This window comes from Schistocerca cancellata, chromosome 8, assembly GCF_023864275.1.
Source record: "Schistocerca cancellata isolate TAMUIC-IGC-003103 chromosome 8, iqSchCanc2.1, whole genome shotgun sequence".
NCBI lineage: Eukaryota > Metazoa > Arthropoda > Insecta > Orthoptera > Acrididae > Schistocerca > Schistocerca cancellata.
The window spans coordinates 251,442,470-251,456,024 of record NC_064633.1 but is presented as its reverse complement, the minus strand read 5'-3'; the positions used below and the strand labels follow the sequence as shown (position 1 = coordinate 251,456,024).

Genomic DNA, 13,555 nt, shown 5'->3' with positions numbered 1-13,555 from the left:
TATCGAACTGAGAAAGGATCACCATGTTGATAGCAAATGATAAGGTTGTTACTGCTGCGAAATGTTGGGTGGATACTGAGTAATACGAATACGTGAATAATAAAAATAATAATAGCAATAATAATACAAAGTTCTATGACCTTTCTAGCGATTATTAAAAAGGTACTTCGTATGGACATAAGCCCCATTATAAATTGTTCCCGAGGCAGAACATATTTTATATATTTTTATTAAGTTTTTCTTAGATAATTGAAAAGCCACACATTTCAAGGAAAACTTGAAGCAGTATATAATTTAACTACATTAAATTTCCTACAAACAAGTCGTATTCAGGTATCCTTTAGGAATAATCGTTTGCTTGAAGACGGTGAAAATTGTTGGAAATCTCGCGCTTCCCACATGTGATTTAGCTTAGTTAGTTTCCCGACTTGATAGACAACAAGTGTCCTGTATTAAATTTTCCGTCTCAACTTCTTCATCACTACCGTGGTACGTTGTTAACAACGACGATGTCTGAATAATGAATAAAAAGTAAATAACAATGTAACTTCCTGGCAGATTAAAACTATGTCCTGGACTGAGACTCGAACTTGGGACCTGCGCCTTTCGCGTGCAAGTGCTCTACCGACTGAGCTACCAAAGTATTACTAAGCCCCTCCTCACAGCTTTAATTCCGCCACTACAATGTCTTCTACCTTCCAAACTATACAGAAAGGCAAACGTCCCGAGTTCGAGTCTCGGTGCCGCGCACAGTTTTGGTCTGCCAGGAAGTTTCGTATCAGCGCACACTCTGCTTCAGAGTGAAAATTTCATTCTGAATAACAATGAATATTACACGTGTTCTGTAGGGGGAATAGCGCATATGTCCATATGGAGACTTTTGTTCAGAATCAGTGTCACCCTTCAAAAGCATCTACGGATCTACTTTTACTCTTGACTCATTCTCTGTAGGGGCTGTTCTGAAATTCCCGTTACAAACATCTAGGACTCTTAGAGGTAAGTGATTACATAACACTTTGAATAAAATCCATGTCCGGAAACGTATTTTCGTTCAACGACGGTTTCAATTCAGATGCGTAACGCGCCCAGGTCTGCTAAGGGAAAGAGAAAAGTCTCACATGGGAATGGGACTTGCTGACCAGGACATGCATCACAGGTACAATGTAACAACATCGGTGGTTGCCACAGTCAACCACTCTTGTAATGCATCAGTACTATTTTGTACATAAAGTGTTCTGGGCTCCTTTTTGTTTTGGAATAATGTAAATTCGTATTGTTTAACTGTTAATACAAAAAAGTGTGCATAATTTATGAATGGATGTTCCGTTCTGTTTCCTGTCGAATTGGGCACTGATAATTTTACTGCGTCATGCCTAATTCAGTTCCTCAAGCAGAAGTGAACAAGTTAAACACCTGAATTGAAATCGTTGTAGATGTATGTTTCCGGACATGGGTTCCTATTCGAAATATTATGTACTCCCCTCTATGAGTCCTAGAAGGTAGTAACGGCGTTTTCCGAACACCCTGCATATCTCAAACATCTCTCAAAGACTCACCCATGAAGAAATAATTGGCACACTAAAACGTTCTTCTGTGTCGACAGATTTTAGGAGAATGGATTAGTTGAGTGTAGGTTGTATGTGATATTTTCGATTTTCGTGAGATGTTTAAAAGCGTTTCAAGTCTTCAGCCAACGTGTGTCATACAGGATAAGATTTATTAATGCCACATTTGTTTCCACGATCGATCGCCCCCGTAGCTGAGTGCCCACTGCGGATGGCTGCCCAGTGGGTGATCCGGGTTCCATTCCCGGCACAGACAGGGAATATCCTAGGTGCACTCACCCTTGTCAGACCACTAAGAAACTAGCCGACCGATTAGTAACTGTTACAATTTCAAGAAACCCGACAGCTACCGAGAGGACGGCGTGCTGGCCAGATTCACTTCAATACGGATCGGATGACACCTCTGGCAGAGGACGACATGGAGGTCGGTCGGCTGCGATTGGTCCGTCAGAGCCAAGACGCGGAGCTCTTTCTTTTTTTTTCCAGTTACATGAGTAATTAATTTCTGTGAACAGTTCACAACTATCTGCTGTTGATGTACGAGATCAAACGAAACATTACAAGACCGAACAAGAATGTTCGCAATTCAGTATCATATAGTTTCGATAACTTGCTAGCGGCTATAAAACATTTAGGTACTAAAAAGTGGCGTTTAAGAGCATCGTCGGCACACAGGCTGAGTTAGTTGACGTTTGTGTAACGCTCTACGAGTTTTGTGACGTTACTTCCTGCGCTTTCAAGTTGAGGAGGCATTTCATAGTGTGAAACACAAAAGAAGTTCTGCGATAATTTGGCGACTTTTCACGTAATGTACAACCAGTAGGAAGTAAGAATTCTCCGTACGTTACAAGCAGAAAGTTTGAGACTCGCTGAAACCAAGACACCACTTCTACTTTTCGGGTTCAGGAGGAGCCCATATTCGGTGGGTTTTATTTTATACCTGCCACATCATGAATATATGCTGTTTCTATGCACCGGGACACTGAATGTCTAGAGAACAAATCGTCATTGGTACGATTTTTTGTAATAAATCAACGGGAAGCGTCATACTGCTGGTAAAAGAATCTTCGTATTTGGTTATTATCGCGTTATAACTCGCGTGTTATCGGAGTAAGCACATTGAAGATTCATAGAAAACTTGTTCTTCGTATGATTTGTTATAATTGCATGAAAATTAAAACCATTTCGGCGTTAAAGCCTTTACATGTCTTCAAGATAAAATAACAAGTCCTTCATTACGTAGCTAGAAGGTAGCGAAGTGAGTTGAGATACCTTACTACAGAGCAGGGAATAGGTAGGTATAGGGGTCGAGTCCTTTGGCATCTCATTTTCACCTTCGCATTTTCCAACAGGTAGTGAGACTTACTTACCCAAATTTTTAAAAAAAATAATTTCTGTAACACTTCCTTTAATGTAAATGTGAGCGTGATTTCTTGCCAGGAGCTAGATTGTTCGATTTGGTGAACTTTTATAAGCTGATGTCCTTAGCGACTTGACATGTATCTTTCGTCTTACTACACATTCTGGATACTGAAGTCTTTATTTAGGAATACCACAGACAGGACAACACAACTACCATATGGGAAAAAGGGAGAAATGTGCGTTTCAATGGAGCTAACTTAGGAATTTTACATGCGTCCATTTTCGGGAGCAAACTGTATTGTTCGTGAGCTAAGTGGGCCCGACAACTGCCGTTTGAGAGTGCTGATATCGTAAAATCACCTTAACCTTACTGTCTTGTGAGCCGACGGCCTGTGTCTCGCATCGTCGGATATCCCGTCTACGTTTGCTGCCTCGTTTCGTGTACTGTCGACCCTATAGTGCGTTTAAAATTAGTTATGACTTTTGATGTTTGGATGAGCGGGTTGGGACGTGACGACGTATCCCAGGTAGCACCAATTGGGAGCCATCTTTCCCTACCACGCCGCCAGCGGTTCGACTGGTAAAGCGCCCCTATTGCCAAACCATGAACAATAGTACCATGTGTTGTCACACATCAGATGCATCACTGTTCGTTAGCTGTCATCAGGTATTGTGAACAAGTGTTTTGTGTTGGCGTTGCATTAATGACAACAGTGCAGTATATCCGAGTACCAGAGTTGCAATAAAAAGAGTCGTCCTAGAACACATTCACCGGCTGGGAAGATAACGTTCTGCTGCAAAACATTCCGCTAAATTCGGCAATACTAATGCTCAAGATACCATATCACTCTGTTGTGATGCACAAAGTTGTAGCAATACAGTAGAGGAAAGCGGATAACTTCCTTGGCTACTAAGAAATAATCAGTGTGATAAAACTGAAGCCAGCATGTATAAGGCGAAGTTAATGGAACTTCTAGTGCTGTAGAAGCCAGAATATCACGGTACCAAGGCGATGAACTGGCCAACGTTAAAGCTTCCTCCGTATCATGCTCATTTAAATCTGAAAGGGTATTTGAACCTCGGTGAAAAGCAATGTGTCAGCAAACAACAATAGGTTTACACTTACTGAGATCGAATTACTGACAAAATAAAACACTGAAATGTTACATGACACGACTCGTCTTCAGTTGTCAGCCATACCAAGAAGGTAGCTCAAGTGACATTCATTCATGGAGGACTCTGACGAGTTTTGAGAAATACATTATTTCTCTTGATACCACGTTAAAATCTGCTTCCTTCGTCAAAACACAGCAGAGTTTACAAATATTTATCTCACTAACATTTTAATTCAGTTCAAATTGAGATACAGTCCTGAGTGTATTATTAATCTAACAACCAAGTGCTAGTCTGGTCAATAGTTCATGAAACAGTCCATTCTCAGTATAAAAATTAACGGGTAAATTCTTCACTTATATTTTTACAAAACCCGCAGCTGTTCTCGTTTCAGCTATTCTCGTTTCACTAGCTATGGAAGGTCCATAATACATTATTTCAGTGAAGAAGTCTGTGGTAGCTTGAATATCGCTATAGGTGTGTACGTTTTGCATATTGATCCTATGGCAAAACAGTCTAGTCTTTGCGCACTATCATTTGCCAAAATCTTATTTCGATATCTCAAACCATTTATAAGATACGAGAAAGTTATGAATATTTCATTATAGTTTTTACACTGATAAGACTTCGTGACGGCGTGCATTAGATACATTCGTTTCCTCGAGATTGGAAACAGGCTATGATATCCTTCTAAGTTTAAAGAATAATGCAAGATAAAGTCTACATTTAACACGCAGCAACATGTAACCTAGCACACGCCAAACTCAAATTCATTATGGAAATATTATAATAACTATGACCATTAACGAAATGATAGGCGGTTCATCATGAAGCTGACGATTTAAACTATAACATGTTCAAAAATGAGAGTTTATTATCGAATTGTTTCTTTAAAATAGTTTTTGAAAGATGGCAGATCGGCCAGGTTGGGCGGCACGCATACAGTCAAGTGAGGCTTACAGATTCCACTCCGAAAAGGCCTGGCGTCACACTTTTGTCACCTGCTGAGGCGCCGAGCACACGCTGGCAACTACGCTTCCCTCCACTCGCTCCGTACTGAACTGGCAAAAGTATCTACTTATTTTAAACGCGCACTATAGTGCGCTTGAAATCGTCATGGAGATGCTCAATCAGCTCCAGTGGCAGACTTTACAAGACAGTTGTTGTGTATCGCAGTTTGGTTTAGTGTTAAAATATCCAGAGCGAACGATTGTAGGAGATTCAGCCCATTTACGGGCCACTGTTCCGTATATCATGCGATTAGAGCACGAATCTAACATTAGAACTGAACTCACTAGCGTGTCAACAATTGTTCTTACCGCAGACCATTCGCGACTGGAACATGAAAGGGTGGAGGTGCGAGTAGTGGTCAAAGTACTCTGCCCTACATAGCTGGTGGCTTCCAAAGTATAGATATAGTAGCAAATGAGTTGGTGGTCAATTCCTTCTACTCCTTTGACTTAGCGGAGCCGACGGATGTGTACAAATTACAAATAATCCATTAAATGGTGTCCTAGAACATCGATTTGTAAAGAATTAAGTGAATGATGTTAACATGGTAAGATTGCACGTAATTTACATCATGCAAACAGTGTTCGAACATCTATTTGTAACAAGTTAAGTGAATGATGTTAACGTTGGTGACATTTCAGGTAGTTTACATCGTTTCACGACGTACATATCTTCGCAATAGAGTAGCCCAGTTGCAAAAGCGGCTATGTACAAAAAATCGTATATTGAGTTAGAAGCTGTGTGATAATGTATCGATCAGGTTTCAGAAACTTTTCAAAGTATCTTAAAATGAGGTGGCAGAACCGCAAGCAGATGCAGAGGCGGCTATGTTTTCAACACTTTAGTTTGAAAAAAGCGGCCAAATCCAGTTCGGCTGCTAATGAAGCAGAGTCTTATCGGGACAGTGGCCGCCGACAAAGGGTACGGCTGCTGAACCGACATATCGTCTTGTCACACTTCACACTTTTTAAAAAGTTCCAGTTTTTAGATACATGTGACTAAAATTTTCGGGTTGGCTGTACTGGGTTGATTCTCGTATGTTTTTCATTCTATTGCTACACTGTAGGAAGGAAAGTGCGAGAGTGAGAGAAAGAGAAAGTGAGAGAGTTATATGATAAAAATACCTACCAGTACACTCGTTCCACTGTGGATTTTAAAACGACTTTGTTGGTAGTTTTATTGTAGCACAGTTCGGAATGGTCAAGGATAATAAAGAGGAAATTTCTACTATTGAAGTACACTTCGACGAACCTGACGACAGTAGAGCTGAGATTAGCTTTAATAATGAGAGGGAAGATGCCACTAGAAACTCTACTTTTAGGAAGAGAAGACGGAATGTAAAGCAATGGAAACGAAACGTAGAGAAAAGAAATACATAAGGAAGACCACTTCTTATAATACTATTCAAATATTCATTACAGGTTTAACGTTGTTGGAATTAATGACCTACCAACATTACCTAACCTTTTATGGTACACATTTTTTGTAAATTCAACGTACTTGGAAATAGAAACATTGAACTTCTGACTGCATTGACATAAAACCACAATCAATTTTTTTCAATTTCAATTTTTATTTATCTGTAGGTACGAACCAAAAGGGTTTCGGCAGATGCCAAACTGTAAACATCCTGCTGCAAAGCTGAAGTGTAAAGAACTCACTATGCAGGGCGTAAGACGGATCCATCACAATTCTTACGAACAAAATAACTGATAATGGCAGAGCAACAACATTCGATAGAATGTCACTGTGTCATCTCCTCGAACATCTAAGCATACAGGAGACAAAGTATCAAGAATGCAACTAATTTTGGAGTTTGTGCTCTCAAAAAATCTGAAGGATTTCTATAAACATCAGGGTTTGCAGAGCGGCTTTCATGAGGATTTAGCAAATCCAAAGAAGGAGACTCAACAAAATTTGTCAGAGTATAAGGAATGATTCCTCACCGGTAACCGTTGAAGAAAGAGGAGGTGACAGAAGAACGAAGTTGCATGAAGATAGGAAAAATGCAGTTGTCAGACACATCGAACAATTGAAACCGACAGAAAGTCACCATTCTAGAGGAAAAATGCTACATCGCCAATATTTACTCAGTGAATTAAATGTGAAAATAATGCGGGAAATGTTCTGTGACAAACATCCTGATCTGGACGTAAAATATGATTACTACCGGGCAATATTCTCCATATAATTTTAATGTTGGCTTCAGAGTACCTTATATTGACGCAGGCTCTACATGCACGTCCCTAGAAAGCACGATTTTCTTAAGATCGGCCAATGAAAAAGAAAGATTTGGAACATCAGCCTATAGCTTACAACGTTCAGAGCGACGTTTTTCAAGAAAGACTGAAGAAAGACATCGAAGGTCAACTAATTTTAAGTTATGACTGCCAGAAAAATCAAGCCATTGCAAAAGTCCCAGATCAGATGTACTTACATAATTTCACGGTTTTACGAGATTCTTCTGAGAGGAGTCGGATGAAAGACAATGTGGCTTCATATGTTTGGCTGGAGAACGAATTTGCAAAGGATTCGAATCAGATTGCTTCACCTCTTCTCCATCAACTGCTTCATAACAGCTTGCATGATGTCAGCAAACTATGCCTCTTTTGGGATGGATGCGGTGGCCAAAACAAGAACACGACAGTGATTGGGATGTTGATGTGCTGGTTCCTGTACGCTGCTCCAGTACACGTAGAGAGCGTTGAAGTGTGGTTCCCGATCGTCGGTCGTTATTTTATATCGCCTGCTAGAGTTTTTGGAAGCATAGAGAGAAAATTTTCAAAATAGAGCGTAATTGAAAACCCTGCAGTATACGTCGGCATAATGGAAAAACTCGCCGCAATTGTGCATGTGGGGTCGGACGACTGCAAAGTGAGATACTGGAAGAAGCTCGTCACTGACGTCATCAGAGTTCCTGGATACTGGCACTTCCAGTTTCAAAAGTCAAAGAGAATTATCACCACGAAGACAGCAAACAGAAAATTATGTATGCAAGGAGCAGTATTCTTTAATTTTGAAAGTGGAGAGCCTAAATATATTATTAAAAGAGGCAAACGTACCAGGAAAGAAACTCTTCTTGAAGAGATTCCAAAAGGAGTCCCACTGGGGAAAAGCTAAAACTTTGGACATCAAGCGGCTCTTAGAACTACACTGGGTTGAGACGCGGCTCGAGGAGGAAAAGTTAATGTTCTACACTGATGTTTTTGAGCAGCAGAAGATCATGGAAACAGACGAATGTCAAATCGGCCAGGATGAAGGACTTCGTTTTGAGCTCTTAGATGACGACGATTCCCCGAACGTAGCTTAAACACTCTATATTTCATTTTACTTTGTGACCGTTTTTTGAAATATTTCATTTTCCCAAGATTTGTTTCCAAAGATCTATCACATTCATGACAGGTGTTAGGACTGAATTCACTGATTAAATCTGAGTAATATTAATGCTACACCTTGTAGTAGTTCATGTTTTGTTTTCTTATGTAATGGTTTCAATCTTTTTAAATATTTAAAATAAAACAGTATTTCACTAGTTGTTCGTTTAACTTTCTTCCTTTCGCATTATTTTAGTGTACTGCTGTAGTCTACCATTCTAACCGATATAGCCAGATAAACACCGAGATTAATTTTTAGGCCGGTTTAGCAAACGACTGCATTCCAACTTGGCCGCCGATGCGGTTACAGAAGCGGCTAACTGGCCCATTCGGTTCCAAAACGGGCTAAGTACAAAATTTTACATAGAAATACTAATAAGTGGTTAATGTAGGATTATAGAGACATTTATGATTTGGTCTCTATACTTTCCTTTTCTTTGAGACATTAACCACCGGTGTAATACAGATGTGAGAGCAAGGCTACGTTTTCCGGCTTTTCCCAAAAATCTTTTAAAACTGACTTAGCCGCTTTTGCAGCTGGGCTACTCATTTGTCTGATGTTACTGCATTTTTAGTCCGAAAAAGCCTATTTTTAATGACGACTTGTTTACATGTTTAAGGATTTTAAAGCCTGACATGTGCTAAGGCAAAATGTTTTACAGTACCACTTTAAGATAGCCCAAAGGCCGAAACTAAAGTAATGAAATAAATAATTTCTACTGTGAATGGCGAATATGATGCCCATTAAAAATTCTACGTGACTGTGAACTCCGATCATGAGAAGGTAATCAGTGTGTGTGTGTGTGTGTGTGTGTGTGTGTGTGTGTGTGTGTGTATTCTACGTCTCCTCCTAAGGTACCTGATCGATTTCAGCCAAGCTTGACACACATGCACCTTACTGTCAGGCGGCAGTGACTGTGCGGGTAAGAACCACTTACATAACAAAGGGGTGGGGCTTCGCATGAAATGAAGCGTAGCAGAAGACGTGTAAATTCCCAGCCTTTATTCGTCCAGTATTTGAAAATGAGAGCACTTAGCGACTTGCAACAAATTTTACATGTGAATTAGAACGTCTGCGAAATTTTTTCTCGCAACCCCTACAAAAGATATAACAAAAAAGTTTATCGTTTACTATTTTTTTCCGTTTTTCATACAGTAAAAGTACCCGAAGAGGTATGACGGTATAATTCACTTCTTTACAACTAACTGCGTTCGTGCCAAAGGTTATAGACACCATGCATATACGCCACTGAACGTAAGTGAGAAGTGATATCTTTGTACGACACATTGTTCAGATGATATGACGTCGTGAACAATGAGACGCGTGAATAACTGCCACTTTTCATTTACATTTATTATTTTTCCCCACTATCTCTATTCGTGAAAACTTCGCAAACAATATCCGTATGTGCCACAGAATGTACCGTCAATATTATGTCATTGCACGACACAAGTTCAGGAGATTGACGAATGAACACTGACATGCGTGAAAAATTGCGGCATCGTGAATGACGTTTAAATCTACTGCTTCGTAAGTAATTTCCCTCGCAACACATTTTGCAGACAGATTCCACGTATGAATCTGGAATGTACCTACAAGATTACATCTTTCTACGACACGTTGTTTAGGAGATATGACGTCATAAACGTTAAGCACAAGGGCAGTCCCTCCGTCGTACAACCCTTGGCACAGAGTTATAAATAAATACCTGGCAAAGATGGGTTCTCCACTAGTATCCAGTAATTTTAGCTTTAGGTAAAATGTGACCTTCACGTCCTCAGCGCAGAAATGTAATAATTGCAAGTAAATGTGAAGTGATTCCCTCTTTGACCATGCGTGGTTACAAGAATCTAAGAAGTTTCATATGCACCTCAACTTATTGTAAATTTCTATAGCTTATGAAAAGTAGTCTGTACCTCATAAATAATAATTGTCTGAGAGTTATTGACTTATTGCACATCAATGAGGATCATTTCACTTGAGGTATATGTGACAGAATATTAACTTACCCCTAATGCCCTCTTGTTTTGTGACAAGCTCTGCGTCCTCGAGGATATCTTAACTACGGATCTATGCAACAAAAAGGACACCTAATCAATTCACACCTAGCAACAACATGATTTATGAAAGTCGGCTAGTCTCAATGACTGAAAAAGAAGGGGTAGAAATCACGAGTTTCCACGCAAATATTACCTTACAAGTAAACCAAAAATGTCTCGTCTAAACCAATTTGTATGAAAGCTAAATATGCTGAATGTATGACAGCAGTTGCATTACTTCCAAAGGAAACAGTACCACCAACGTTTACAATAAATTACACCAATAATTTATTTCCACAGTCCACTTACAAAACATTTACACGATAATAGTAATTATAGACACATTTGAAAAGATTTCCCATAACTCACTCCATCATGATAAATAAATTTTTAGATATCACATACAAAACGTTGTAACAGGACTTGACAGTAGCATCTATAGTCTTCAGCACTTTTTCGGCGCCGCTCGGTCACTACCATCTCAGCTGTAGCTTCTGAAGCGCTGTCTGCCCGCTGTCGCACCGGAGAGACGAATATCCATCAGCGCGACACGTGTCTCTCACATATCTTACAAAAATATCACTTCGAAAATATTGAAAGCATTTTCACGTTAAGGGAAGCGAGCTTATAATAGCATGGAACGTAGCTTTTACTTTCTGGTAATTGCTCCGAAAACTTTATTCCTGTTTCAACATAAATATCACTTTACTGATCACGCGCGTCCCTTAATCTATTCAGGAAATGGACAATCTCTCATAAGTAGATAATTGTACTTATCAGTCAAACGTTTAGACGTTCTAACAAATATAGTCTTGTGTATTTGGGAGGGCAAGAAGGTGGGGCGTGTTGGCGGATATACACACAAAAGGCATTGTAACAACAAACTACTTCTAGACGCTTAGATTAAAATTCCACCGTGAACATGGAAAAATATTAAAAACTTCATGTACAGACTTATCAATGGGCCCAGATGCCTGAGGCTAATGTTCCGAACGACAACAATATCAATTCAACTAAAAGTCAGATGCAGTTCATTGAAACATTAATCACAAGTGAAACGCGATTCTGCACTTTATTTCTGGTATTTCTGGTACGAGAGCATGACAGAAAAGAGAGATAGAATTTATAGTTCCTTTTTGACGCAACTGTTTCGCCATTTCTTTGCTGGGCTGGTACAAGTGACTAGTGGAATACACACACAATCTTGGGTTGCGAAAAGGAATTTCCTCAAGGCGGAGCGAAAAAGTTACATGTTAGGAATCAGGGCTCCTCAAGTAGTATCTGACTTACATCAGTCAAACCTAGAGCTACAGTGTAGGCACTTTCGCTGGATTAAAAAAAAATGTGACACTTTCTTTATTTTAAACTGTCACCCACGCCAGCAGTTCTCACTGCCTCTAGCAAGTGGGAACATAGAAACTTCTCCCACGTTTAAAAGACTAAAGACATATCTGGGGCACACACACACCGATAATGATGGTATCTCACCAGAGAAACTCGTTAACTTTATGAACAGCTACATCATCTTTCCGCAAAAGATCTTAGGACTATGTGGGCTCTCCGAAACACCAAGAGGACAGAAACAACATTACAAATATATTGTAAGCCTACTTCTAGTACGAACAGTATACTAGCCGCGCAACTTCCTTTTTCTTTTAAGTTTCTTTGGCTTCTTACTGAGAATCGTAGTAAACCAGGGGCGTTAAACATTACTTGAAACAAAATTTGTAAATTGGTCCTCAGACTTACAACATTACAACGAACTGTGTTCAAATGTTAAGGTGAGAAATGATATAAGCAGCCGTATACAGATGTTCAAGAACAATAAATTCTTACGACAGCTACAATGAGTACGAATTACTGGGGAGATCATATGGATGACCTTTCGCTCGGATCGCGAGATACAATTACGCATATGCCAGGAGAACCACAGTTTCGCTTTTGGTATGCCAGTGGTACGCTCGTCGAATCAATGAACGCAAAATGGCGCCGGGTGGGTAACTAAGTCCTCGTAAACAACTGCGTCGAAACGTCGTCCAGGTCGTCGACGTCTGTGTCGGTGTCGTCGCCGCTGTAGAGTGTGAAGGACGCGCCCAGCAGTTCCACCTCTGACGAGGCAACGGCAGGCGTCGCTGGGTGTCGCGACGCCCGACTGCGGCCTTTCGTCTTGAAACGGACGCTCGGCGTCGATTCCAGCTTCTTGTAGCCGTCGGAAGGAGTTACACGCCGAGACTGCGACCTCTCCTGCAAACAAGAGGCGAGTCCAGTTTATTCGAGTAAACCAGATGAACATCAGCAAGAAATCGGTACGATTTCACATTTTGTGACTTCAAAAAGTAGGCCACTCTCCTGGATATTGAAGGAATCATTTACTTGTGTTCCATTATATTTTATATTTTTTACGACACAATCACATCGATGTTTCACAGTGTTGTAACCTGTTTCGGACATGAGTACAGGGACACTTCCCTGGGTGGTTTTGACCAGCCAGGTAACTGCTGCCGAACAGATCTGCAGAGTGAAGTCGGATTTAAGATGTAAGTCGAACATACCTTCTGTCATACCTGCCGTTTAGGGTTATAACAATTTTTGTTTGCGGTTAATTTAAATTTTATATAATTTTTTGCTTTATAAAATTTTTCGCAGATTAGTACTAAATTTTCTGTATATGTAAAGTGCATTATACTGGCGGTTGAAGCGCTTTGTATTGTATGCGAGTAATGTTAGTAAAATACTATGTAAATTGTTTATTATTTGAAATAATTTTCTGATGACCTTTCCTATTTAACAATATTTGTGTGTATAAATTGTTCATGTTTATGTAAATACGAAAATTTAAGAAATGGTGACAGCAGCAATATAAGAAATAGGTGTCATGTAAAAGCCAGTGTGTTTTTGTTGAAAACGAATATTACTCTGGGAAGTGGAAAAGATCGCAACGGCGAATTGGCGCGCAACCTAGAGCAAGCGCGGAAAGTAAGACACAGTCTGTAGGCAGCAGTGACTGAGGGAACACATTTGTGGAGCAGGAGAAGCTTTGCCTGAAAATTCGCACAAAATGACACGGATGGGGACAGCAAACGGCTTACG

At 40.0% G+C, this 13,555-nt stretch overlaps 1 protein-coding gene across 1 annotated transcript in view; it reads right to left on the bottom strand.

Annotated features, from left to right (window-relative positions):
- Positions 1–10,754: 10,754 nt before the first annotated feature.
- Positions 10,755–13,555, bottom strand: part of LOC126095496 (furin-like protease 2) — a 707,292-nt gene continuing 704,491 nt past the window's right edge. The window contains exon 21 of the mRNA XM_049910285.1: positions 10,755–12,709. Coding sequence (XP_049766242.1) covers positions 12,467–12,709 — 243 coding nt within the window. The 3' untranslated portion in view covers positions 10,755–12,466. The remainder of the gene's footprint in view (positions 12,710–13,555) is intronic.